Raw genomic sequence first — 26565 nt, 5'->3', positions numbered from 1 at the left:
TATATATACACACATACACACATATACACACATATAAAAACATCAGGATAAAAACCTGTGGGAGAAGTCAAGTAAAAATACAAGTTTATGGATACAAAAAAGGATGTAAATTCTAGACTCTTAAAGAAAAGCTTGTTCATGTGTATTTAAATGGATGATAAGCTGATAGTTGGTATGAAATTGCTATGCTATTTAGATTCCTTTGTATTTAAAGCATCATGTACTTAACCATTTCATTTTAGAAGGTCGTTTTTTAAATGTATAAATTGGATCCTTTGCAAGTATTTAAACTTAGATAAAATAGTTAAGATATTTACTTAAAAATGTGCAAAAAGGTAAGCATTTTCAAAATTCTTTAGGTAGCCATTCAGTGGAAAATGTTCCAAGACCCATAAAGCAGGATTTCTCAAACTTAAAGCAATTGACATCTGGGGCCAATAAATATTTGTCGTGAAGAGTTGTCCTGTGCATCATAGGATGCTAAACAGCATATCTAGTCTCTACCCACTAGATGCCAGTAGCAAACCCTCCTCCCCAATCGTGATGACCTAAATTATCTCCAGACGTTGTCAAATATCCACTGTGGGTAAAAATCACCCTTGCTGAGAAACACTGCTGTAATCTTAGGTTCCATCGATTAGGTGATTAGACATACAGTTAGGGCTGCTTCGCACCTGAGTAGAGTGTAGCTGTTACACACTTGGGGCTTTGGCACCAGACAGCCTGGGTTCAAGTCTCAATTCTCTCACTTATTGGTGGTGTGACCTTGGACAGGTTACTTCACCTCTCTCTACCTCAGTTTCCTCCTTGGTCAAAGAGGATTGGTAGCACCTACCTCATGGATTACGTGGGGGCTGAGCTGGAGCATGTGGAGTGCTGCGCAGCATTACCCATAGCACGTAGTGGTGTTAGGCGCTTCCCGTGGTATAAGCTTTATGTATTTGATCTTTGTCCCCGATTCCTGACACAGAGTTCTAAAACCCTTGTTACTTTCTGAGTGATAGGAATGTCTCTTGTTCTAATGAGGTGACTCTTGGCGGGACCCTAGAGAGTTTCAAGATGGGGGCTGATCACCAGAAAGAACAAAACCTTGATTGGAAGCGTAAACTGTCAGCCTCGTGCCAACCTCTGGGGAGGAGAGAGGGGCTAGAGTTGAGTTAATCGCCAATAGCCAATGAATTAATCAATCTTGCCTACATGATAAAATCTCCATAGAAACCTCTAAATAAAAGTATTCAGAGAGCTACAGAGCTGGTGAACACATTGGAGTGCTAGGTGGGTGGCGCATCTGAAGAGGGCATGGAAGCAAGCAGCCCCCAGCCCTTTACGTCTGCTACGCATCTTTTCCGTGTGGCCATTCCCTGAGTTGTACCTTTTATGATAAACTCCTAAGTAAATAATCAAACCTGAAGGGGGGTTGTGGGAACCCCCTGACTTTGTAGCCAAGTTGGACGGCAGTGCGGGTAACCTAGGGACCTGATACGTGCAACTGATGTCTGAAACGAGGGCAGCCTTGTGAGGCTGAGCCCTTAAAACTGTGGAATCTGACACCAGTTAGCGTCAGAATTGAACTGAATTATAGGACACCCAGTTGGTGTCAGAATCGATTGTTAGGGAAAAATCCAAAACTTCCCTCCTGTGCTTTGATTTTCTTGGATATGCCAGTGAGCTTCCTCTAGTCAGAGGTCCGGACCCAACACCTGGACACATCCAAAGCCATGACTCTTACTAAACGCCTACGTAGCTATTTCTTGGACCTCCCTACTTTACTTTAGCATGTTGACTCTAGTGCTGGGTGTGAGGCCTGCCACCTGATTTTGTATGGCTCATGAGCTAAGAGTGGCTATTACATTTTTTAATAGTTGGGGGGAAAATAATCAAAAGAATAATATTTCCTGACAAATGAAAATTATAAGAAATTCAAATTTTAGTGCCCATAAATAAAATTTTATATTTTTACAGAGGGCTGCCTTATGATTTTTGTGGGCCTTAAGCGCTTTTGTCCTTGTGGCTTCTTTCTCTATGAAAACAAACAAACAAATAAATAAAATTATTTTTAATGACTGTGTCGGTATAAAGACAAATGTATATCCATTATTATTCTCTTTTTTTCTTCTAATTTAAAAAAAAAATTAAATTAAAACATTTTTATGGACCCCTGAAAGTATCATGGGCCCTAGGCTCTCAGCCTAACAGATAAGTAACCCTGACTTTACTTATCTATGGTTGCTTTCACATCACATCACGGCAGAGCTGAGTAGCTGCAATAGAGACTATTGTCGTCTACAAAACCTAAAATATTGACTATCTGACCCTTTACAGAAAAAGCTGCCAGCTCCTGGTCTAGTGTTTTTCAAAATAGGAACGTGAGGCCCAAAGAGACAAAGCAACTTAACCTAGTGTCACACGGGCATTGGCAGAGCATCAAGGACTAGAAGCCAACTCACCCCACCCCTCTTCTGCGCACCCACAGCTTTCTCAGGCTCCCACAGGCCTTTCCTCCGAGCCAGGTGTCATTCCAGGGAGTGCCTGAAGCCTGTCCAGGTTGGCCCGGATGCTTTCTGGGGTAGAGGATCAGTGCCACTGAGCTGCACGGCTGAGTTAAAAGGATATTTGCCTTGGGGATGGGACAAGATAGCAGGAACTTGGCTCGGTCCAGTCAGCCAGCTCTGTGTACCTGGGCGCTTCCTACAGCCATCAACTCCGTGTCGCTTCCTCAGGGAAGCCCTCCCTGACCTCTCAGATCTAGGTTAGTGTCTCTTGTTATATTATCTCCCAGAATAGAACCCCTTTCCTTCAGAGCAGTTATTTGTTTACATTTATTTGTGTGACAAATGTGTGACTCCCCAACACGTCTGCAAGCTCTCTGAGAGTGGCGACCCTGTGAACCAGCCGCTGCTCGACATCTGGCATGTTCCCTCTGGTCACATGTTCCCTACGGTCATCTTCTGGACAGCGCTCTGCCCTGTGGCAATCTCGACTACTCCCCCTGCACCTCTGCTCGCTGTACCCTTTCTTCTCCCTTCCCTAGGAGAACTCCTGTGCACCCCTCAGGGCCCTGCCCCGCTGTCACCTCCTGGAAGCCCCCCGAACTGAGCTAGTTTCTCTCACCTTTGGATTATTTTTTCTTTTGCACCTTGTGCTTCCCCTTGCCATTCCCACTTAGCGTATTGTGATAACAGTTTTTTTGTTTTTTGTTACTTAATTGACTGTGAGCTTTCTGTCTGGATCCCCATTGCCTAGTGTGGCACCTTGGCCCAGAGCACGTAGGGGATGATGCCAAAGTCAAGGTAATGCCTTGTCTTTAGGGCACGAGGCCTTGGATTAGCTTTTCTGGTACCCAGGTGTCCACACACATACACACACACTAAATCTCTGTCCATAAAACATTTAGATATGTTTCCTATACTGCTGGGAGTGATTTTCACATGATCTTTCCAGCCAAAGAAAATAAACATGCAGTGCTCTCCTGAAGCCACACTTGTGGACGTCAATTATGGACACTGACAGGTACCAAGGAGCCATAGCTGAGCATTCATTTGCTTAATCTATCTGACAGTAAGCATAACATGTCTGCAACACTTAACATTAAACATAGGGCATGCATTCTGAAGTTATTACAAAGTATAAAGGTGTTTCTAGAAATGAATTTCCGAAAGCTTATTTACTTAAAGAATTCTATGAATTTTTGAGGGTTTACTTCATTAAAGATATTTAAACCTGTTAATATTTCATGAAGCATTCTGAAGGCCTCCCAGACCAGCTTGTGTGACCTATGCCAGATCTTGCTGGTTGATTATAAATCACCTAAGCAGCAGTTAGGTTCGGAGCCCCAGGCTTCTTCAACTACCTCCCCTGCCCGCAGCCCCGGCCCATTGGCCTCGCCAGGTCAGGGTGACACTGCCACATGGGTTGACCCCACGCTCTCTCAGCCTGCAGGCATTGCTGCAGGTTGGGCCCTGTGCCCTCCTGCCTGGCTTACAGCCAAGTGGCCCTGGATTCCCTTCCCAGATGCTCATGCCCCTAAGCCTTTGTCTCTGAAACATCTCAAATTCCCCCTCTTGCTCCAATTCTTTGTTCATGCCCCCTCCCTTTCTGTCTTATATTGTACCCACCTGTGTAACAACACCTATCTTACCTTCCTGTTATTGTGAAACTCCTTTAAGACTTTATCTTTTAACCCTTTCTTTCTTTCCCAAATCCCTCCCTCTACTTCTTTTTAAAAATTTTGTCAGTCTACTTTTTTACTTGTGTCAACATTTTACTAAGAAAAATTTTCAGACGTACCAAGAGTTGAAAGAATTTTATACCCACCATCCAGTTCTACCATTAACATATTACTATAAATTCATCCCTTCATCTATCTGTCAATCCAGTTTATTTTTTGGTTGCATTTCAAAGTAAGTTGCAGATATCAGTGCACTTCCCCCCCGCCAATACTTCAACACGTATATCATTAACAAGAGGTCAATATTTGTTTATAGCTCCTTTTTTTCCTTTTAAGATAAACTATACCTCCAATGACATAAACAAATCTTAAATGTACCATTTACGAGTTTTGACAAATGCTTCCTCTACTTAATGCAAGGCTTCCCCACAATGACTGATCTGCTCTTCTCCCCATGCATTGTCCATGGGGCAAAAAGCGGTTTTTGAGAGAGGAGCAAAAAAACACCTTAGATGTTACGATGGTCTGTGGCCCTCCAAACAGGTGTACGGTATGTCTGTGGTATTAAAATTTCATGGTGGAGCAATTATAGAAAAAATGTCTAAAAAGAGTCTTGGACAGTAGAAGGGGGAGGGTGATGGAGAAAAGGTTGAGAAACATTGTTCTATACATGACAGGAGAGAAAGAACTCTGAAGATGTGATGAGATTTAATTTAAATGAAGTCGATGTTTATGAAATGCCTAGAACAGTGTGTGGCATATAATAAAAACGTATGTTCATGATAATCACCAGTATTTACTGTACACATACTAGGTCCAGGCACTATGCTAAGATTTTTACACTCATTATCTCATTTAATCTTGCACCTATTCCATTTGGAAAATACCATTATTATTACATACAAGGAAACCGAGACTTAGAGAGGTTGGTTTAATCAAAGCCCCACCTCCAGATGTGCTGGAGAAGTGACCCCTCTCCTCACAATGGGGGGAGGTCATCTACTAATGGGGGCAGAGAAAAGAGAGGTGGGTGGCATTAACCAGTATGTGCAGCCTTACAGTGGTTCCGGACTGATGGGTGGTGTCTTTGCGTCCAGGGCCATGATGATGACCGCCTGTGATCTCTCAGCCATTACCAAGCCCTGGGAGGTGCAGAGCAAGGTATGGGCTCCTCCTGACCCAAGAGGAAGGGAATCCCAGTGCTGGTGACAGCAACTAAGGCAGCTTGGATTCTCTAGCTCCAGAGACAGCCCACCCTCGCACTGTCCTTCTCTGCCGAGACATGGAAGTCACTTTAGGACCTCTTCCCCTGATGGCAACAGAGTGTTTGTTGGGGTAGGGGAGGCGGGGGCGTCGCAGCGGGGTGGTTATGTTTCCGCTGAGCTGGAAACCCAGGTGGGATGGGAACAGGAATAGGAGGATAGAGGCTGTGGCTTGACTTGGGGTGGGGGCGTGGTGTCTGCCTATTGCAGGTAGCTCTGCTGGTTGCTGCTGAATTCTGGGAACAAGGTGACCTGGAGCGCACAGTGCTGCAACAGAATCCCATTGTGAGTAGAGAGGGGGCATCAGCCTGACGTTAGGTGTGTGATCTCACCCTGATGGGAGCCGAGACCTTGCTATGACAAAGAGAGGTGCCCCCCCAGACGTAGAGATGTATGACGTTACCCTACAAGTGAACTTTCCCTAATGCAGGAGTTCTCCAAGTGTGAGACCTGGACCACCATCAACCTCCTTACTTGGGAACATATGAGAGATGCAAGTTGACAGGCCCCACCCTAGACCTAAGCAGAAACTTGGGGGGCAAGCGCAGCAATGTGTGTCCTCCTAGAGTCTGGGAACCCCACTCTCCTGTGTGTGTCCTTAGCTCACTCAGCTAAGTAGAGCCTGACAAGTGGACACCAAACCTTAGATTTTCCTTCCAGTTCCCGCAGCCTGAGCGCTACCTCCCTGGCACAGAGCACGCAAGGGGAAGGCAGATGCCGTCAAGCTGAGAACCTATCGACACTGAAAGTCGACTTGACTGGACACAGATAGAGGGTTCGCCGGTGGTCCTGAGCTAGGGTGGGACTAGAAGTAAAGGCTGGGTAAAAGGGACAGACATTTTGGGGACAGAACCACAGACATAGGGACAGGCTAAACCTGCGAGAGTGCTAAAAATGCTGGGGTACCATGCGAGGCTCAGGCAGGGCCCGAGGGTGAGTGGCGTGCTCTGAGGATCACACAAGCATCCTGGAGCGAACAGGATGCTAAGGGGCTAAGGGATTCGTATCCCTCTTCTTTCTTTTTAACACTTTTAGCTGTAGAGAGAATAGTTAAAGAGCTTTATGTATCCATCAGCCAGATCCCACCATTAGCAACAGCGTGCCATTCATTCTCGTTTTATCCGTTCATTCTTCCTCATGTGTGTTTTTATATTTTGGCTGAATGAAGTGTTTTAAAGTAAATCCCAGACATCATTTCTTCCATAAATAGTACATATGTCTAAATGATATGAACTTACACACACAACCACAATACCATCATCACACTCACAAAATCAGTAATAATTCTTTAATATCACATAGTCCCCCTGTCTCTGTTCATTTTCTTTGATTGAGTAATAAAAATAATTTGGTTTGATTTGTTCAAATGAGGAGTCAATCAAGGACCACATAGTCTCTGGTAGTTATTTTTCTTAAAGTCTCTTTTAGTTAGAAGCAGTTTCCTTCTCCTCTTTTTGTTTTTTCTTTTTACACCATTTATTTGTTGAAGAAGGTAGGTCTTCTGCTGTCTGGTTTCTGAATGTGGTCGATTGTGCCTTCGCGGTGTTATTTAATATATTCCTCTATCCTCATAGTTCCTGTGAACTGCTAGTCAGATCTGGACACTTGATGAATATCAGGTTCCTTTTTTTTTTTTTTTTTAGCAAGAATGCTTCATAGGTAGGGTGGGCCCCTCTGACTGCATCATGCCGTGGGGAGAGCCCAGTGCAGCTAACTCTTTCTCCCTCATGACAGCCCATGATGGACAGAAACAAGGCGGATGAACTCCCCAAGCTTCAGGTTGGCTTCATTGACTTTGTCTGCACCTTTGTCTACAAGGTGGGTCCTTTGTTTTCTCAGGCCCATGTCCTTGTCTTTGATAAATCTGGGGTTCCCAAATGACATCAGGAATAATAAACTCTGGCGAGTGACCAGTGGGTGGTATTTTACAAAGTGCTGCTCATCTGCAGTGGTGTCTGGTCCTCAGGTCAGCCCCCTGGGGTCTTGTGTGATTGTACACCCAGGCCAGGGACAAATGACTCAGCGAGGTTTCAGACAGGGAAGGGGGAAACGTAGCAGACATATGCCCTCCTAACTTCCCTAGCTGGCAGACATGTAACGAAGAGTCAAAAAGTGATCTGGAATTTCTCCTTGAGCTCTTGCCCAAAGTGAACTTCTCCCTCTTGGGGAACCCGGGGCTTCCGATTTCATGTTATCCGTGCCGCCGCCACCTCCCTTTGTTATTTTTACTTTGACCATGTGACACGAGTGGAGATAGAGGTCAGAGATGAGAAATGACAGGGTCAGCTGTGAGACAGGCGCAGGGCCAGGACGCCCGACCCCCAGTTCAGGGGAGGCTCTGTGAGCTACAGCCCTGCTGTTAAGAAGTGCACACGCCCCCCGGGAGGAAGCACAGGCTCCTGGGGGTCCTCCAAGCAACAGGGCAGGGTAGTCGGTGCTCCCCACCATCGTCGGTAATATTATTAAACCAGGGAGACTGGGCTCAGCGCCCTCTGTGCGTTACAACAGCCCTGGGAGGTAGGTATTATATTGTCCTGATTTCATGATTTCATGGGTAGGTGACCTGCCTACAGCTGGCCACACAGCTCGTGGCAGAGCCTAGATCTGAATTCAGGCGGCTCTGAGCACAGCCAGCCCTGAATTTGACGTTCCTGCCTTGGGCAGATCTACTCTGCCTATCTTCATCTTCAGTTTCCTCACCTAAAACTCTGGGAGCAATGAGTCTTGTCTCCCACTTCACAGGAGCTTCTTGAGGATCAAAGGAGATAGGCACTTCATGAACTGTGATGGGCTGTGCTCAAGGCATTATTTTTATTCTTCGAGCTAAGAGAATTCACTCAAATATTTACTGAGTGTCTTTGTGTCAGAAGAGGCTTCCCTGAGGAGGTGACATCTAAGTGGAGGCCTCGGGGGAAAAGAGGGGAAGTCTGAGTGTTCCAGCCTAGGGGAGAGCTTGTGTGAAGCCCACAGAAGGCAGGACACACTCCAGCCACGGAGATTTGGAATGCCTGGAGGGTCCAGGATGGAGAAGGGGGTAGGGCACTGGGTCTGGAGGGGCACAAAAGCCATGTGAAGGGGGTTGTGCTTCACCCTGAAGAACAGGGGTTGCCACAGGAGGGCTTTAAGCAGGAGAGGGTTGGGATCTTGTTGACAGGAGGCTGTACAGCATCAGCATGCACACGCTGGGTGACGGGAAGCCTGCCACCCGCCCGGGCAGCTCATTCCAGGGCTGGACATTTCCAACTGTGCCTCGGCCTCGAGCCTGGACTCCGGGCTGTGGCCCCTGTGCCAGAGGCTCTCTCTCCTCTAGGAATTCTCCCGTTTCCACGAGGAGATCACTCCCATGCTGGACGGGATCACCAATAACCGCAAGGAGTGGAAAGCGCTTGCCGACGAGTATGATGCCAAGATGCAAGCTCTGGAAGAGGAGAAGCAGAAGCGGCAGGCCGCCAAGCAAGGTTTGTGGGAGAGGGACGGCAGAAGGCCCCGATCCCAGCACTGAGCACTCATGGAGGGCCCAGCCTGGCCTCAGTGCCTCACACCCGGGGTCCCGTTCGGGCCTCCCCGGCACCTGTTACAGTCCCGTTCTACATAGGAGGGCTCTGAGCCTTGCAGAGGTGAACTATTGTGGCTGAGTCACACAATTACTAAGTGGCAGTGCCTGGTTCCCAAGATTAAGGTTCCCAGCAAGGGGTCCCCAACTGCCCCCAACCAGTGTAGGACAAATTCCAATTCTAAGGCTGTGGACATAGGACCCTACCCAGGGACAGAGGAGAAAACCTAGAATTATTGGTTAAAAGTAATTTTTGAGACTGCATTTCCAGCCTTCTGTCTGGTGTTTAGATCCTATCCATACCGTCATGGTTCTTTGCTTGCCCACTACCAGTGACGGAGGGCTCGCTACCTTACATGAGAGCCTCATTCTGCACCACTGTTCGAAAGCTCTTCCTTAAGCTGGAACTGTTCTCCTTGCTGAAACTTCCACCTAGTGGCCGTAGTCCTGCCTTCAGGAATCAAATCCCATCTCATCGCAGTCAACAGCATGGTCCGCCTTCCCTGAGTCATTTCTTTTCCTGGTTACGTGGCTGTGGTTCTCTCACAGGACAAGGCTTCAGGTCCCCACCCCACCCCGACTGCCCTCCTTTGCACGCTGTCCCTCTACACATGGTTCTAAGCATGGACACTGCCAGCTCTCCAGCTCTGCTCTGGGCAGTGTGGGCTGACTTTGAACTGGCAGCTGTAAATGTGGGGCCACCACATACGGTTTTGTGACTCGTGCTTTGCACAGCTCTAGGAGGTATCTTACGTGTCACGGTCACCACAGATTTGTATCATAATCACAACTTTCCAGAAAATTGGCAGTGAAGTGTCCTGAGGAAGAAGTGTCTGTTTCTAATTTGCACACATTATCTCATGGGCTAGCAGCAGGTCTGTGCGAACTTAGCACCTGCGGATGTTTTTTGTTTGGCCTGCATTTTTTTAATGGATATCTGATGTTTACATTTTTAAATGGGGATATTTCAAATTTTAAAAATCCAGATTTCTAGTATTTCTTTTTAAAAGATCATGATCTGGCCACATCAGTCTGGATTTCTGCATGACAACAATGAGCTGGAGCTGAGTGGCCACTGCCCCCTTTAGATGGGACAGGGGATCGCTCCAGTTTGTCACAGTCCCCACAACTCCCTGTGACCTCCCAGACATTGGTGCCCAGTGTCGCCATTTATCATCATGATTGTCATTTTTCTTAGTGTAGAGAAACATTCTTGGTTTCTCCGATTCCCCTTATACTTGGCTTGCCTTCTGCACGTGTACTTTATCTGTTGGTCTCTGGAAGCCTTTGAATTTGCAACTCTTGGTTCAAATCAGGGCACAGGGGAAGCCCTCTGCAGCCTCCTCTCACCTGGTGTGTTCTCTTGCCTGTCCGCCCGCAGCAGCGGCAGGAAATCAGCCTGGGGGGAACCTTGGCCCAGGAGGGGGCGCACCTGCATCCAAGTCCTGCTGCATCCAGTAGCACAACAGGGACCCGCGGGCCAGAATGGCTCTGCCCTTCGTGAGAAGAGGTCGCCCAAGCCGGTGGCAAACTGCACGCCTTCTTGAGAAGTAGAAGAGTCATAGGATTTGAAAGCTGAATGAGAATTTAGCGTACATCTGATCTAGTGGCTTTCAAACGTTTGTTCAGCCCTGAGAACTTTTCATTGAGCTAAAACCAACATTGTAGCTTTCGTAGACATCAATTAAATATTTAATGAATGCCGGATTCACTTGCTTGCTTAAAATCACTTTTGTTCTTACACTTTCATTTTGTTATAAAATTTTTCATTGTCAAAAGTAGAGAATTGTTTAATGAATCCCCACCTACCTATCACTGATTTCAAGTATCGGGATGTCGCTACATTTCCTTCATCTGCCCTTTTATATTTCTTTTTCAATTTTTTCTTAGCTGAAATATCTAAAAGCAAATTCCAGATATGTCATTTCACTTCATCTTTAAAGACATATGGGCACTTTCTAACAGAACCACATCATTATCACATGCAAGAAACAAACATCTAATACCCAGGTGTGGCAGATCCCGTGATGAACGGTTTAGACCCTTTCGTGAAGAGGGCAGGACTCGTGGCCTCGGCGGTTGGGAGAGCTGTCGGCAGACAGCCCTGCATCAGCCCCTTTGGGGATGACCTCAGCTGCGTGGAGACACGTTGCCCAAGGTCACACCCTTTCCCAAGGTGGCCTGCATCCTGTGACTATGTTATTATGCCAGGTGTTATGGGCTGGCCATCTTGGCCGGACATGGACACCTCTACAGGGCCGCTGTACCTTGTCGACTCCTCGTGGGGCTCCCCGGGGGTGTCGTTGGCTCACGCTGCTGCTCAGCCTCTCCCTCTGCCCGCTCCCTCTCCTTTCCCTTCCCCTGGCGTCGGTTTTGGTTTTGAGGGCACTCCTTAATCACCTGGCAGCCCAAGTCCACTGCAGAGGCTGCCTGCTGAGGAACCCGCCTCCTGACAGCGGCCCTTAATCCAGCCTCCCCCACTGTAGCAAGTCTTTAGTCGGTTTGCTCGAATCTGATCCAAACAAGTTTTACGCTTTTAGTTGTTATGTCTCCAAGTCTCTTTTAATCTTTAACAGTGCTTCCTCCTTTTTCCTTTGCCAGTGACTTGTTGCAGGAACAGTGTCAGTTGTCCCCTATTCTGTATTTATCCATCTGCTTCCTTATGGTGGCGTGTAACACGGTCCCTTGTTCCCGGTTCTCCTGTAAGTGGGGGTTGGCTCTAGACCTTCTCTTCCTCCCAAATAGGATGTCTCGTGGAAGCTAAGATATTAAAGTTGCCGCTCAGGAGAGGAAATACGTGATTTCTCAAAACTGTTTGTAAACCATTGATCTACTCTAACCTCTCCCTTTTTAGATAAATGAGGAAACCGAAAGCCAGTGAGGGGATGGGCTGGGCAAAGTCCATGGCACCGTTCCCTGGCTTCCCTTCAGAAGCAGATGCCCAAGTCCACAGAGAACACAGTGTACAGGGTACGCGACACAGTGACTTCCATAGCAGATCAGTCTGGGCTTCTGACACATGAGCCCTGCCCACATTTACAGGTCGTGTCAGGAGGGAGTTGGGTCTGGAACCCTCGTCTTTTAATTCCCAAGTTACATTTTCTGCCCTCCTGAAATTGATACTCTCAGAGCAGTGGTCTTTTAAGCTAAGGCATGTCCCTACACATGTAGGGTTAAGCGGCAGGGTAAAGAGGAGAAATGTGTCACCCAGGGGCATATGGGTGATGCTGCTGGTCCAGGCTTTTTCTTGGACTGTTTCCCTCTGCTCTGCCTCGTCCTGAGCCTTCTCCATCTGCCAACTGAGGGCCATAATCCTTGCCACGCCTCTCAAGGGCTGTGGTCAGCACCAAGCAAGACCACGCATGATGATTGTACCGAATGTCAATTAAGTGCCTCTGATGTCTTAGGTACTGTGCGCGACCTGATTTCATCCTCACGAAAACTCTATATTACTAGGGTAGAAGCTATTACTAGCCCCATGTATCACATGAGGAAGAGACTCAGAGAGGTTAAGAAAACTGCCCAAGGACACCCTGCTGATAAGTGGCAGAGTCAGGATCCAAAGCCAAGCAAGCCGATACCAGACTCCTGGCTTGTAACAATTTTCCCTGCACCATACTGCTTCTGAGAATCAGCCTTTTAGGACCTTTGAGTTCATCTAAGCAGATCATCTTGTTTCATAGTTGGGGATACCAGAGGCCAAAGAAGTGGCTTGTCCAAGTTTGCACAATACAGAAGTGGCAGAGCTGGGTCTCAAACGCACGTCTTGAGGCTCTAAATTTCCCATTTTATTCCTTGCATCATGAGATGCATCTTTGAAGGGATTAGTTCTGTGACTCTGTGGCTTGGCTGCCTCCCCAGCTGTGTATAATCCTATAGATAGTTGCCTCTCACTCATCCATCCTGCAATGGATGCAGAAGCGGCCCTGCTCTCCTAGAGTTCACCATCTGGTAAGGGGTGACAGATACTGAGCAATCGATCACATAGATAACTTTTCTAAGGACCCCAGTTCATACCAGAGAACGCCGTCGCTGAGTGCAAACACCTCCATTCATTTTAAAAGGGAGAATCAGGGTGCATTCCCTTCCAACCAAAGGAATCCAAACAATTTCCAGATTGAAAAAATAAATCACCTGAACAATAAGAAACTAGTTTCTGTAGATAATAAAAAAATTGAGAATAGTCTGCACATAACATGGCATGGAATGGCTTATTGTACCTGTTCTTGTTTGTACGTAATTTTCTTCACCAATGTTTCAACCCTCTGGGGGCACATGGGTATCTTGCACTCCAACTGCACTTAAAAACACTAACGTTAAAGCAGCTTTAGGGCAAAATAAAGGCTAAACCCAAGAGTGTTTTGAAACTGAGGAAAAACTGAGAGTCTTGGAAAATGCCACTTCACTGCTCTTGCGGGGAGTAAGTGAGCAAAGGAAAAAGCTCCTCGTTCACCCAAATATGGCACACAATTCAAATCTGTTCTCCATGTCCTCTGACCAGAAATTGCTTTAGAGTTGTCAATTGGTGAGTGTTTTTGCCTGAAACCACAGTGTCAAAATCTCTTTCGGCACATTTATTTAGTGTGCTTGCATGGAAAAGCTAACACACCCAAACAAGGTCGTCCTGTTTAGAAAGTGGCACAGCTTTATAAAAGTCACAGCAAAAGCTGGTGATAGAATATGTGTTTCACGAGGTAAGTCTGAATGATTCATTACGACCCATGAAAAGTGCCGTGAAGGAAGAAAAGTGAGCTCAGAAAACCTTGGTGGGGTAGGGGACACACCTGGATCGGGTGACATTGAAACCAGAGGCCTTTTCCAGTTGGACAATAGAATATCCCTCAACGAGCACGCAGGGCTAAGAAAGAAAGACACACCTGGGCAGAGCTGTGGGTGGTATTTCCTTTTTAATCTCCATAGTGTATTTGTTAAGTTTATTTATAAGCAGATCACTTCACTATTTACAGTACATGAGCATAGAGATTCTACAGTTTTTGTGATGTAAACAATAACTCCGCAGTGGGAGTTTGAGAAAAGAAGCCAGTTCCGAAGTATTTACAGACGTTAAAATAGAACTTTATACTCACAGAATAATAATACATAGAGCGATTTGGTTAAATTATCTATGAAACTATAGAATCTGACAATGTACAAATACAGGAAAACATTTTCTCATTTAGAAGGTAGGACAGATAAATCACACCAGAAATAAAATAGGGACGATGACAACCACAATAATTAAAAGCAAAGAAGATTCCTTCCTTGCCTCTTACGGATAAAATATTTATATAAATAAGGACACAACCCAACAAAATGGAAAAAATATATAAAAATCCTCTACCAATTAAAAAAAATAGCAAAACTAAAACCTCAATTCCCAATCACTAGCAGTGTCCTTTATAAAACTAAAATTTAGCTTTCTATTATAAATAACAAAGCAGATGTGTCCCTCTGTGTAGGTGAAATTCTTGCACCTTTCTCAAGAAATGCATCAATGTAATTCCACACATACACACAAACACAGACAGGCATGCGGGCGCATGCGTGCACACAGACACACAGACACACAGACACACACACACACACACACACATAGCCTTGCACTCACGCACCCCAGGCTGTAGTTCCTTGTTGAGCTTCCTAATAAATAATGCCCGCTACGGTAGTACCCCTGGGGATGCCCAAACCTCACTCACAAGGTTAGCCATTCCCTGGTTTGACCCTGTCACAGAGCTGGGGAAAGTCCTGGCTTCCTATTGCTCAGAATTCTCTAGGCTGCGTAGTCACACCAAGAGAAAAAGATTTGAGTCCAAGATTTGGAAATGCTGGAACAGACCACAGGGACCACCTTGCCCAGTTGATTAAGGCTAGCTACAGACACACCGTCTCTTTAGAAATCTGGGGTTGGGGAGAGAGATCTTGTGTTGGTTTCAACATTAGCAGCTGCCTCTGGAAGAAGCGGATGCTCAAAGTCAACGCTAACACCACAGCACAAGGAGGTGAAGGGGGCGGGTGTTAATTTCCAGAGCAGATTGCACCAAGCCAGACTTTGGGATGGTCGTTCTCCCCAGAAACCATCTGGAAATCCAAGTGGCCCACTCCCCGTTCCACTGGCCACCCTGACCACGCACCCCTTGAGATTTCCAAGCTGTTCCGCCAGAATCGGAACATCCCTCAAGAAACAAAGTCGGAAATAGTTTATGACTTTTTATTCCTAACACAGAAACACTTGACAAGATTTTAAAATACAAAATATAGAAGCAAAAACAAACTAATGACAAAAAATAACCTATTTGGCTATTCGGTGGGCCATATCAAAAGCCATGGCCAGCTCCTACTCAGAATCCTGACATCTAACCTTTGCTTGTCCTGAGGGTACAATGTGGGCCACCTAGCAGAGGTTCACTTAACAGGGTCAGCAGCTGGGCTACCAGTATTGCAGTTATAGTAAACCCCTCCCAGGCCCCTAGACACAGGGTCCACTCCTTCTCCTCTGCCCACAGGAGAGCTAGTAGGCTTCTCAGTCTGCGTGTTACACTGGGCTCTAAACACAGAGACAGTTCGCTCATGACATTACATTTCATTCCCAAAGTGGGTGTTGGACAGCAAGGTGGTGGAAAGGATTTATTTGCCTTCCATCTGAGTAGCTGGTGGATACAGTCTTTGGCCACTAGATGGCGACTAGACATTGATAAGGCAAAGTGCTGAGGTGGAAGCGAACCAATCCGTTCAAAAGTCACCCAGAGCAAGGCCAGCAAAGTGGAAAAGGAGGCTTTATTAGGCTCCCTTGAAGGATCCTTTGACAAAAAAATACAGCACAGAGGGGGTTCTAGCTACATAAACACTTCTTTGTGGTGCTGTTGCACAGCCTAGGGACTGACCACCTATAAAAGCGTATTTTCCAAGCCCCCGATTCAGGCAGTTGGATTTCTGCGCTGCTTATGGATGTGCAAGGCATTCTGATGAAACAGAATATCTGAAAATCTGTCCCCTCAAATCTCAAAGCTTCAGTCACCGCTGCTATACCATTAAAGAAACAAAAAAACAAAAGCTGCCCTAAACATATGCAGCGTGATCAAGGCCTCCTGTCGCCCCATATGTTTTACAATCATTTGAAAGAAATGTGTGAAAAGTGCCTAAGTTAAGTTGTTTTGGAAAAAAAAACAAAACAAAAAACAAAAAAAAAACAGTGTATTGCTAGTATTATCTGAGAGCAACAGAGAAACAGCCAAGTGGTCACGACATTCGGATTAAAAACTGTTTGGCGGGCATGATGACAAGGTTAATGTGAGATTCTTGACATCGCCACCTAGCCACGCTGGCCACCAGAAACTATGGCTTAGATCTGTCCTGGGGAGCTGGCCTCCTCCTATAAGGTAGCTCGGCCAGGACCGTGTGGGTTGGAATCTGCTGCTGGTTGGTTACCTTGCAGAGATCTTCACCCTGAACTTGAGCTGAGCACAGCCAGAGAAGGGAATCTGAGCCTATCAGAGGTGAAAGGACTTGAAGATTCATCCCATCCAATATTCTCATTTACTAGATGAGTAAAGAGAGCCCAGGATCCCATAGAAAGGAAGAAACGTTGAATTTCTCACTCTGAGATGGCTTATAGTTAAATGACTTGCTCTGTAAATCCATTTCGATCAGCTGGGAGGCTTTAATTTTTTTTTTTTTTTTTTTTTTTTTTTTACAAAAATAAGTACCAAGATCCAAAACCTAGGATGGGCTCTCCTGCTGCTGATGTCTTGGAAGGCATCTCTGCTCTCTCCTCCCTCACATCAGCCTCCTTCCCGATGCCCTGGCCCCATCCCTAGGATGACAGTACCTCACGCTGCCAAAGGAGACTCTTATTTGCCAGTGTGGACACATGGAGACAAGCTGAAGTGTTGTGGTTTTCTCAAAGTGCTTTTATTGGTTCGATGCAAAGTCAGCCTCCGCCTACTTCCTGGACATCATGCGGCAAGCTCCCAATGGCTCCCTGTCCCCATCTGCTTTGGGTATCTCTGCGCACATGGGTTTCCCAGCTCCCAAGCTCTCCCTCCACTTACCCTGTACCTCTGAACTTGGCACACGGTCCTGAAGCCCATCTGTGTGTGCAAATGCCTCAGGAACTTGGAGACCAGCTTAAACATATTGCACATAAGTACTAACCAGTTTCCTTCCACCCCACTGGGAAAGGGTGAGCAGGACCGTCTTCTTTGGCCAATGAAACCAACAGGTTTACTTTATTTGCTACTGTACATCTAATTTCCTTCCTTGGTCATATCTGAGGGCAACTGCTACACCTCAAATACTAAGAAAATTACTGCAGTTTTGACATCAAGTGAGTCAAATCAACAAATTCTCTGGAGTGGCTTCTGCTTCACATTTGGGATGACCTATCTCTCAAGCTGCAGGCTCAGCTGTGATTTCAACTGAACCCAAGGCCTGGAATGGGGTTTCGACCTGTTCATGCAGAAGGACCTCGCTGTCATTGCCTTCCCTGCCTGTTCCATTCCCCGCCCGCATGGCAGCTTGGGCATGTGTATTGCACACGCCTAGAAGAAACTGCCCTCAGAACATGAAGAGGCATAGGCTTTAGGCAGCAAAAGAAACCTTACTGCATCATCTCTTCCCACATCGGGACTTGGGTACTGAGTCTTTGAGCTCAGAGGATTCCTTCCTTTCCCCTCCCTCTCCCGAAGCCCCCAAAGCCTTGCCTCTCTCCCAAGCATGTCCCACATGCCATGCTGCCAGATCTCATGGCAGGTGCAGACACCTGACGGGTGCTTTTAGACACCAAGGAGTTTTCTGATTGGGGGCAAGGTATAAAGGGGTAAGGGGGTGGGAGACTTAGCTACACTCCATCCACTCATATTCTTTACTTCTTTGATGCATTTTCCTTCGATAACCAGAGCCCCCGAGAGTGAGGATTCTGATTCAGCCATGTATCGACTGAAGAAGGAGATGGAAGAATTCCACTTAGCGGTTGGATCGGATATTTTTGGAAAACACCAGCACAGCACAGAGATAGACAGTACATGCTGCCTTGCGTGGGCAGCTACCGACACGGTCTATAGTAAGCTGTATGCCAATCACATGTAAACATCATTGAGAGCAAATACTAGGACAGAGCTACAACGAGATGGTTGCCAATGGCAGCTGCTCCCTCTGGGTTACTGCTTAAGTTGGTGGGAGAGAGACCAAGGTTTGCTCGTTTTCCTGGAGAGACCTTGGAGCCTCCTTGGTAAATAATACACAGCACCGAATGAGTCTTCTGGATAGAGGTGGTCTGCAGGATCAGTCAGCTTTGGAACCTGTTGCCTTTCCGGTACAGGATAGTGAGCAGAAACTGCGTGATGTCCTCGGCAGGCACCCTCTCATCAGCAGCCCCCAGCTCTGACCTTAGGCACGTCACACCCCACTGCCTTGCTCAGATCTCTGCTCTGTTCAAGGGCCAAGTTTAAGTAACTTTAAGACCCCTGTATTAACCTGACGAGAAAGGACAGCTTCAGCTGACCCAGAGGAGGGGAGAGGCTTGTCCTTCACTAAAAATCTGAATTTCTTTACCCTAAGGCACCACCTGCCCAGCGTAGAACTTCTGGCCTAGCGCAATCGAGGAAGAAGCCAATAGGAGGGGCTTAGACATGACCTAGCCCCACTCTGAATCGAGAGTTCTTTCCTATCGGCTTCCAGAGGGCAGGCAGCAGACGGATTTAAATTCTATTCTGTGCCATTCTATTCCACAGCCATTTATTGTGTGCCTACTGTGTGCTAGGCAGTGAATAGCTATAAAAGGAATTTAAAATGTTCAGGTCTGTGCTGTGGAAAGTTCCTTTTTTTTGGTCCATCCTCATAAACCCTGCCTTGCCAAACACGTTCATGTCTGCTATTCCACTCCCCACCCCCACCCCAAATGGGATTGTGTGTCACAGAAATATTGGGAATTGTATGCCAAAGAATGGCTTTAGGGGAATTTTCTCTCATCGATCACGACATGACAGACAAAGATGGGCTAGCAAGAAACCCAGCCACCATATCGTTGTGTTATGGAAACCTTTCGAAAATTAGACCAGGATGTCGAATAGGTTAATGTCTGCTCAGAGCACTGTGCCGAGGTTTCTAACGACAGGACCAGGCTCAAAGAACATGAGTGCTGTGGTAGATAAGTTGTGTCTGTCTCTGGCCAAGGCTGTGGCTGTAGTGACACACGTACAGTGTATCTGCCATCTTGAGCTAGACACTGCCTTAGCAGAAGCTAAGACTGTTAGGGCTGGCAGGGACTTTGGAGAACAACTTGACTAATTCTCCCCCTCAGTCCCTTTCACAGAAAATGAAATTGGGGCTCAAAGAGGTCAAATGACTTGACGCACAGAAGCTCAAATTCCCTGTTGTCTTTAAAGCATGACTCCTCCAGCCTCCTCTGTGGGCTTGGAGTATGCTCACTACCCAGTACAAGTTCATCGGCTCTGTTTACGTACTGAGGTATTTGAAAATCTTAAAAAAAAAAAAAAAAAAAAAATCAACTACCAATTCTCAAAGAACTAGGCCTGGCACTAGCAATACATTAAATTAGCTTGTTTAGTTTAAGGAGTCAATTTTGAACTTTTTTTTAAACAGCAGGACCTTTTTTCTTTTCTTTTCGAACATAAAATTTTCCCAAGGAACCCTGATGTCTGAAAAAAATCAAGCTGGAGCTACTCTGAGGCAGAAGCAACATGCTCATACCCTGCCTGGCCATGCTCTCCCTCACGGGTGGCCCCCAAGGCACCTGCAGAACATCCAAGCTGGACATGGCTTTGAATCACTCGAGAACACAAATTTTAAAGTAAAATCCAATTAGCATGTTTTCTAAGTTTCAAAGGAGCTTAGAGATTGTCTTATCTGTCCCCAACCCTCACATCCTCTTCCTGCTCCCCTTTCCCCACACCCCCAAAACAACTTTACAACTGAGGAAAAAGAAAGATCAGGTGAAGGGAGTAATACGGGTTGGTGACTGGCCCCAAAAGGATGACTGCTCTCAGATCGCCTCTCCATGCCACTCCAGATGTGTCACTGAAGCCCTAATGATATGTCCACAGGTGGAGGCAAACCACAGGACCAAAACACACACCAGAACTTGAACTCACCAAATGCTGGCAGTCAGCTGTTGACTTAACTGCCACAATGAGCCTGTAGGCTTTTAGCTTGTTGCCCAGTTCAGCTGAACTCACCTCTACCTACCAGCTCCTGAAATGTTACATCTTTACTCCAGCTATGCAGGAGCATGGGCTCAAGAATCAGGGGGCCTGGGCTGGGTCACTGCTCTGCCCTCTCACTGGCTGTGGGACCTCAGGCAAGTCATTTCACCTCTTGGGGCACTGCCTACCTCACCTGGAAAAACAGAAATAACATAACTCGCCCTGCCTTTCTTACAAGGTCCGCAAAGGTCTTGGCCTCTTGGAAGGACTCATGGCCAGGTGGAAACTCTAAGTGAGAGCTGGGCACCAAGTGAGGGCTCTGATTGTAATTGGACCCAAGCTCGCTCAATGAGAGACAGAGCAGGGCTTGGCAGAAAAGGCCCAGAAACATCTCTCCACTGCTCCTCGTTGTGGCTGCAGGCCACACCTCCCCTGGGACCAGTCTACTGGCCACCCAGAACCTCTGGGGCATTCTGGTAAAGGGAGCAGAGCAGCTCAGTGGCAAACACCTCACAACAGTGCATAGTTAAAAAATCAAGGAAGCAATACAATAACCCCAGGCACAGTACATCTGAGCCATAAATACATTATTTTAAGGATATACTTTTTTTTTTTCAATTAAAAATGAGTTTATAATCCTGATTCTATTCACAAGTAACAATTTCATCATCACACACTACAGACAAGAAATGTTGTGGTGAACACGGCTGCACGTCTACAAGGGGAAGTCGGTCGGGAAGGAAGGGCAGATGGGTGACTGACCCAGCACTTGGAGACGCATCCGGGACAATCCGTCAGAAGCGAGGATGCTAATGTGGCAGTGGAACGTCAACACCATGGAAACTCACAGACAGAAGCAGCTTTGTTCAATGTAAACATTGATTTTTTTTTTTAAAGGACAGCAGTTTCAAGTCTCTCTCGCTCTCATGTGTGCTCTCTCACACGCTCGCTCTCTCTCCTTCTCATATACTCATTTTCTTTGAAAACGTAAACATATTGAAAGGGCCTTGTCTGAGGTATTGAGGTATTCCTCGAAGGTTAAGGCTGTTATCAGTGCAGGCTTTGCTGGGCCTCCTTCAGTAAGCTGTCAAAATCCATGGCTTCGTACTTGTTTTTCACTGACGCAGGAAGGGCCTCTTCTGAATTGGAATCTGGGCAGGGGGGTGGAGGAGTCAGTGAGTGGGAAAGGCCAGCAACTTAGAAAGGCCAGATGATCAGAAAATCTGCCACCAGGGGCAGCCCCACGGAGCTGATGTGGCCCAAAGCCTCAGAGAACACTGGACAGCGAGCATTGGTTCTGCCATTCTGCTGTGACATCTGTGTCGTGTCACCTATGTCTCAGGGCCTCAGCTGCCCTGTTTGTAGGATGGGAGTGGAGGGCTGAACTAGAGCACCCCAGAGCTCCTTCCCAGCTCTGATATGCTATACTCTATAGATAAGAAACTAGGTCCCAGGTGGAGCGCTGCCTGGCCTAGGTCCCCTGACGCTCAGCCCTGCACTATGGAGGCTGCAAATAATTCTCTCCTACAAATAATTCTCTCCTGAATTGTACTTCTTTGTCCTTTTTCACCAATTTGTCCCCAAATTATGAGGGCATGGTGACAATATCGTTTCACTGTGGCCCCTTAATGGACAAGGCTGCTGCCTGTTGGGGCCATCATGGAATGGCCCTCAAGAAGGCAGAGCAGCTACTGGCCCTGTGAGGTCAAAGAAACAGTATTAACGGTTCTGCCAGCTGGCTGTGAACACAAGATTGGCCCTTCCAAGAGGCCATGGGAGGCCTGAATCTCTCTTTTTGATGGACCACAGCCAGAAGATAAAATCAAGATGGCAGCCTCCAGGCGAAGTGGCTGCAAAGTTAACACCAATCAGCACACTGGAGCTTGGATGTGGGAGTCAGGTCCAGACGGGGCTCCAGGTCTGGGTTTCATCAAGGGAGCTCTCTGCCCCTCGTGCTTTGGGTCTTACTGGAATGAGGCGGGGCCCTGCGTCCTTACCGTAGTCGGTGTGTCTGGGCCAGCAGAAGCGCCGGAGTCCCCCGTAGCTCAGCTGGAAGGAAGGCTCATTGCGCTTGCGCAGGGCCGCGCCGTTCCTCAGAGAGAGGGCAGCGTGCTCAGAACGCCGGTAAGTAATGAAGCCGTACTTCTCGCCCCTGGGGGAGGATAAGGGGACCGTGTTACTGGGCCATTTGCCTCATGTCGTGTTATGGCCCCATCCTAGCACTCCCACATCCTTCAAGACCAGCCTCAGTCACCACTTCTTTGGCTAGCCCTTCCTAATGTTGCCGGTATTCTGTGCATGTCTCATCTTCCGTGGTAGACATCTGTTGCATCTGCCTTCTCAGCATCCACTTCCCTTCCTCTGACGAAAGCACCACGTGCTCAGCTGGGCGCAGGGTGCCAGGGTAAGCCACACTACTGTGGCCCTTTCTGGCCACAATGATTTGTTCAAGGATAAGCCTGTTGCCCAAAGTGGAACCCCAAAGAATCCATCCCAGGTCTGTGCTAGAACCAGGGAGGAGACTCCTGCTCCCCCTGGGAGTAGATAAAGCTTAGAGCTTGAGGCAGTCACTTTGCCACCAGGAGGGAAGCCTGCCTGAGTAGGATATCAAGGTGACGGGGGCCTAAAGTCAGTTCTGCCCACCCCAACCCTGACTTTTCAGTTCCATGAACGCTAAGCAGACTCCTCAAGGGCAGAGACAGCATAGAGTTTCCCCACCACTCAGGACAGGCTCACCAACAGTAGGTGCCCAATAAATGCTCAACTGAATCACATTTCCTGACCATCCTCTGAGCCAGCCCAAAGTTGGACGCCTTCTGCCTCTTTCAATGTCTGAGACTGGTAGTGTGTCTGAGACTTGTGTGTGCTTTTTAAAATCTTAACAAACTGACCCTTCTCTTTAGAGATTAATTTGCTGGCTGTTTTCACATGTTATCTCCATTTGATATCCTGAAGACTGCACATAAATGAAGAGTTCCATTTGTGTAATGACTCTTTAACGGTAGTAAAAACACATAACATAAAATTTACCATCTTTACTAGCTTTAAGTGTATAGTTTCGTAGTGTTACATATGTTCAGATTGTTGTGCAGCAGACTTTCAGAAACTTTTCATCCTGCAAAGCTCTATACCATTAAGCCAACAACTCCCTTTACCTCTTTCTCCCCAGTCCCTGGTATTCACCGTTCTACCTTCTGTTTCTATGAATTTGACTATTCTAGGTACCTCGTGTAAGTAGAAGCACACAGTATCTGTCTTTTTTGTTGCTGGCTTATTTCACTTAGCACAATGTCCTCAAGATTCATCCATGCTTGTAGCATGTGACAGGATTTCCTTCCTTCTTAAGGCTGAATAATATTCCATCATACGCACATACCATATTTTCTTTCTCCATTCATCTGCAGATGGATGGGTGGGTGGTTTCCACCTCTTGGCTATTGTGAATAATGGGGTTATGAACATGGGTGTGCAAAATATCTCTTTGAGATCTTGCTTCAGTTGTTTTGAGTAGATACCCAGAAATGAGATTGTTGGATCATATGGTAATTCTATGTCTAACTTTTTTAGGAACCTCCCTACTGTTTTCCACAGTGGCTGTACCAGCTCACATTCCCACCAAAAGCGTACAAAGGTTCCCTTATATCTACATCCTCGCCAACACTTGTTATTATTTTCTGTAGCCCTCCTAATGGATGTGTAATGATTCTTGTGCAGACACTATTTTCTCATTGAAGCTTTTAAAAATTTATTAAATTAGAATTTAAAAACATTAATAACTCAGTTTGCAAGTATAATGGAAGATGCTGACAACATTTTGACATCTAAGTTGTGAATTTATATGCAACCCATTCTTGCAGACCACTGATAGATGAAACACTGCTTCCCCAGGTGAGTGAGGAAAAACCAGGCTGCCCAACAGAGCGGGAGGTTCCAGGAGTGGTTGCTACAGAAGAATCGAGGGCTTGCAGCTCAGTGAGGTCCCCATGCAAGCGTGCCTCTAAGCCCCAGGGGCTGTTTGCTGCCCTTCACCAGCTCTTAAAGAACACAAATGGGCTGCAGATCTGGCTCTGTCACTAACTAGCTACTCAGTTAACTTGTCTGAGCTCCCCTGGAAAGGACAACCATGGAAAGAATGAGTGCATTCGTCACGGGCATATTGGGAAGTTTCAGAGAATGCACAGAAGTTGACTGGTACTTAGCAGACCATCAGCACATGTTCACTGCTCTTACTGGGCTGCAGGATTCCTATTCATCTTGCTCCCGTGCCTGGCTCTCCAGGTCCAGGCAGTGGACTTTGTTAAACTTTTTTCCACAAATCTTCTCAGGCATCTACTGTGTGGCCAGCCCTGGATCAGGACCTCTGCCCCTCCCTTCCCCCTCCCCTGCCATAGCTCGACTCCACTCACCTCTTGCTTCTCGTCAGCACCTGGCACTCTACAATCTCACCAAACACTTCGAAACGCCTCTTCAGCTCGCGGGAGCTCATGTCGCTGGAGAGATTTCGAACATATACCACACGGCCTTCGCCCTGCTCAAGAAGGGCGACACAGAGGGACCTAGTCATTACCTGGCTTCCTGGAGCCCCTTTGGTGGCGGGCTCCAATGGAGTCCTCGTCCCCAGTCCATGATGCCTGACTGAGCAAGCAACACCGGCTAGGACCAGAGTCAGAGAGAAAACAGTGATAGTTGCTGTCCCAGAGGACCTGTCCTGCTGGAGGAGGGGGGCCGCTGAGTGTCGAATGGGGAAGTGACCCCCAAAGGAAGCAACTGCTCCCTTGAAGGAAATGAGCAGAGACTGGGTGAAGAAAGAGAGGTGTTCATCACTGTTACTATAACTGCATGCTCAGTAGCTTCCATTTCGTTTCGAGTCTGCGGTGTTTTTGGTCGTGGGAGGTGTTGGGGTGGAAAGCCAAGTTGCTGAGGTGGCGGTGGGCAAGCATTGGGAGCCAGATCATAGAGGGATTCAGAGCGGGCTGGGAGGAAAGCAGTGGGACAGGGGACTTAGGGCTACTGAAGCCAACATTATCTTCGGTTTTGCCGGGGCAGTGTGTAGACACTGTGACTGAAGTCACCTTCGGGTGAGCTCAGTGCCATGCCTGTGGGCCCCTAGAACAGCCCAGTGGAGGGAAGGGGTGGGGCGAAGCCTAGCTGAAACCTCCCCTTCTCTCTTCTCCAATCTGAGATTCTTCCGGTTAAAGCTACTGCCATTGGAAGAGTCGCTTTGACCTCCTGGAGAAATTCTAGCATGATCCTGGGAACCTGTGCTCCTGTGGGCAAAACCAACAGGTTCTGGTTTGGACAGGTTTTCTCCGGGAGCAGGTTAAAACTAGTGATTCTGGAGCCATCCTATTCTCATACCACAGGCAGGGAGGAAAGCACAGCCTGGGGTCCAGAGCAAGGCACTGCTGTCGGCAGTCACAGGAACTGTGCATCCCACACCAGGATACGGCTCAGTTAAGCTCAAAGTAGAAACCCCCTCCCCCAGCCTCCCTGCAGCTCCTTGACTTCCAGACACTTTCCTGCCGCCGCCCCACTCACTGTTCTCCTAAATCTTTGCTTGGCCGGCTCCTTTCATCCCTCGGGGCCCAAGTCCTTGTAGATACCTCCCCAGACCATTATCAAAATACATCCTCCCCAACAGTCAAAACACGACTGTTTATTTCAGACGTTTTAGTGGTGACGTGATTAATTTCATAGCGCTTCACTCAATCTACATTTACAGTGTCTATTCCTTGTTTACGAGTCTGTTGCTTCTTCCTTCTGCCCCAACCACAGGAGTGGAGTCTTCATCTGACTTGTTCATATCTGCTGAGTGGTCACAAGTAGATTCCAAGAGGCCCCCTGAACAGCCTGTGGTTTTAAGCACCTAGGGTAGCCATTACCTTATCTGTGCCTCTGCTTCTGCTCCAAAGCACCCGTCATGGGGGGAAGCAATGAAGAATCTGTCATTTGTGCATCTGTCTTACTTCCCCTTCCTTTCTAGTGACATGGAGGGGCTGGCTCCACCCCCACCCCCCAAAGCTTCCCGATGAATTTTCACTGTGGGGTGCTCTGCAGTAGGTTCGCCAGGCATGTGGACTGTGGACTGACTATGGGGAAGGATTAGGGAGGTGAGTGGGGAGCAAGGGATAGGTTCTCTTGGTCCCTTAGCCCTGATCAAGTGGGGGACCCTTAGAAAGCATAAGTGCAACTCCCTTGTGTACAGATGAGTAAACCAAGGCTCAGGGAAGCTTGGAGACCTGCCCAAGGTCACACAGAAGGTGGTGGCGGGACTGGTGCATGGCCTGGTCGGCCTAGCTCTGCTGACCCCTTGGCCTCTGGAGGCCCTGACACTGGGCCCTGAATCACCACCAAGTGCATGCTTCACAGCCAGTCCCTTGGCTGCACTTTGCACGGTGCCACCTTTGATGCCCTTTGGTGACC

At 47.4% G+C, this 26565-nt stretch overlaps 2 protein-coding genes across 5 annotated transcripts in view; one reads left to right on the top strand and one right to left on the bottom strand.

Moving 5' to 3' along the window:
* Positions 1 to 10687, top strand: part of PDE6A (phosphodiesterase 6A) — a 78897-nt gene extending 68210 nt beyond the window's left edge. Inside the window, exons 15-19 of the mRNA XM_023537290.1 lie at positions 5266 to 5329; positions 5641 to 5715; positions 7165 to 7248; positions 8741 to 8888; positions 10365 to 10687. Of these exons, the coding sequence (XP_023393058.1) occupies positions 5266 to 5329; positions 5641 to 5715; positions 7165 to 7248; positions 8741 to 8888; positions 10365 to 10444 (451 nt within the window). The 3' untranslated portion in view covers positions 10445 to 10687. The remainder of the gene's footprint in view (positions 1 to 5265; positions 5330 to 5640; positions 5716 to 7164; positions 7249 to 8740; positions 8889 to 10364) is intronic.
* Positions 10688 to 15177: 4490 nt separating this feature from the next.
* PPARGC1B (PPARG coactivator 1 beta) overlaps positions 15178 to 26565 on the bottom strand; it is a 101389-nt gene continuing 90001 nt past the window's right edge. For 2 of the 4 annotated variants that reach the window (XM_011371143.2, XM_011371145.2), the window contains 3 exons: positions 24549 to 24673; positions 22140 to 22294; positions 15178 to 21293 (listed from right to left, as the gene is read on the bottom strand). In XM_011371143.2, the coding sequence (XP_011369445.1) occupies positions 21193 to 21293; positions 22140 to 22294; positions 24549 to 24673 (381 nt within the window). In that variant the 3' untranslated portion in view covers positions 15178 to 21192. Of the gene's footprint in view, positions 21294 to 22139; positions 22295 to 24548; positions 24674 to 26565 lie in introns of those variants that run through there. The other 2 variants (XM_011371144.2, XR_002783050.1) reach the window with 2 other exon arrangements.

This window comes from Pteropus vampyrus, unplaced genomic scaffold (assembly GCF_000151845.1).
Source record: "Pteropus vampyrus isolate Shadow unplaced genomic scaffold, Pvam_2.0 Scaffold185, whole genome shotgun sequence".
NCBI classification, from domain to species: Eukaryota; Metazoa; Chordata; class Mammalia; order Chiroptera; family Pteropodidae; genus Pteropus; species Pteropus vampyrus.
This window is presented reverse-complemented; position numbering and strand designations above follow the sequence as displayed.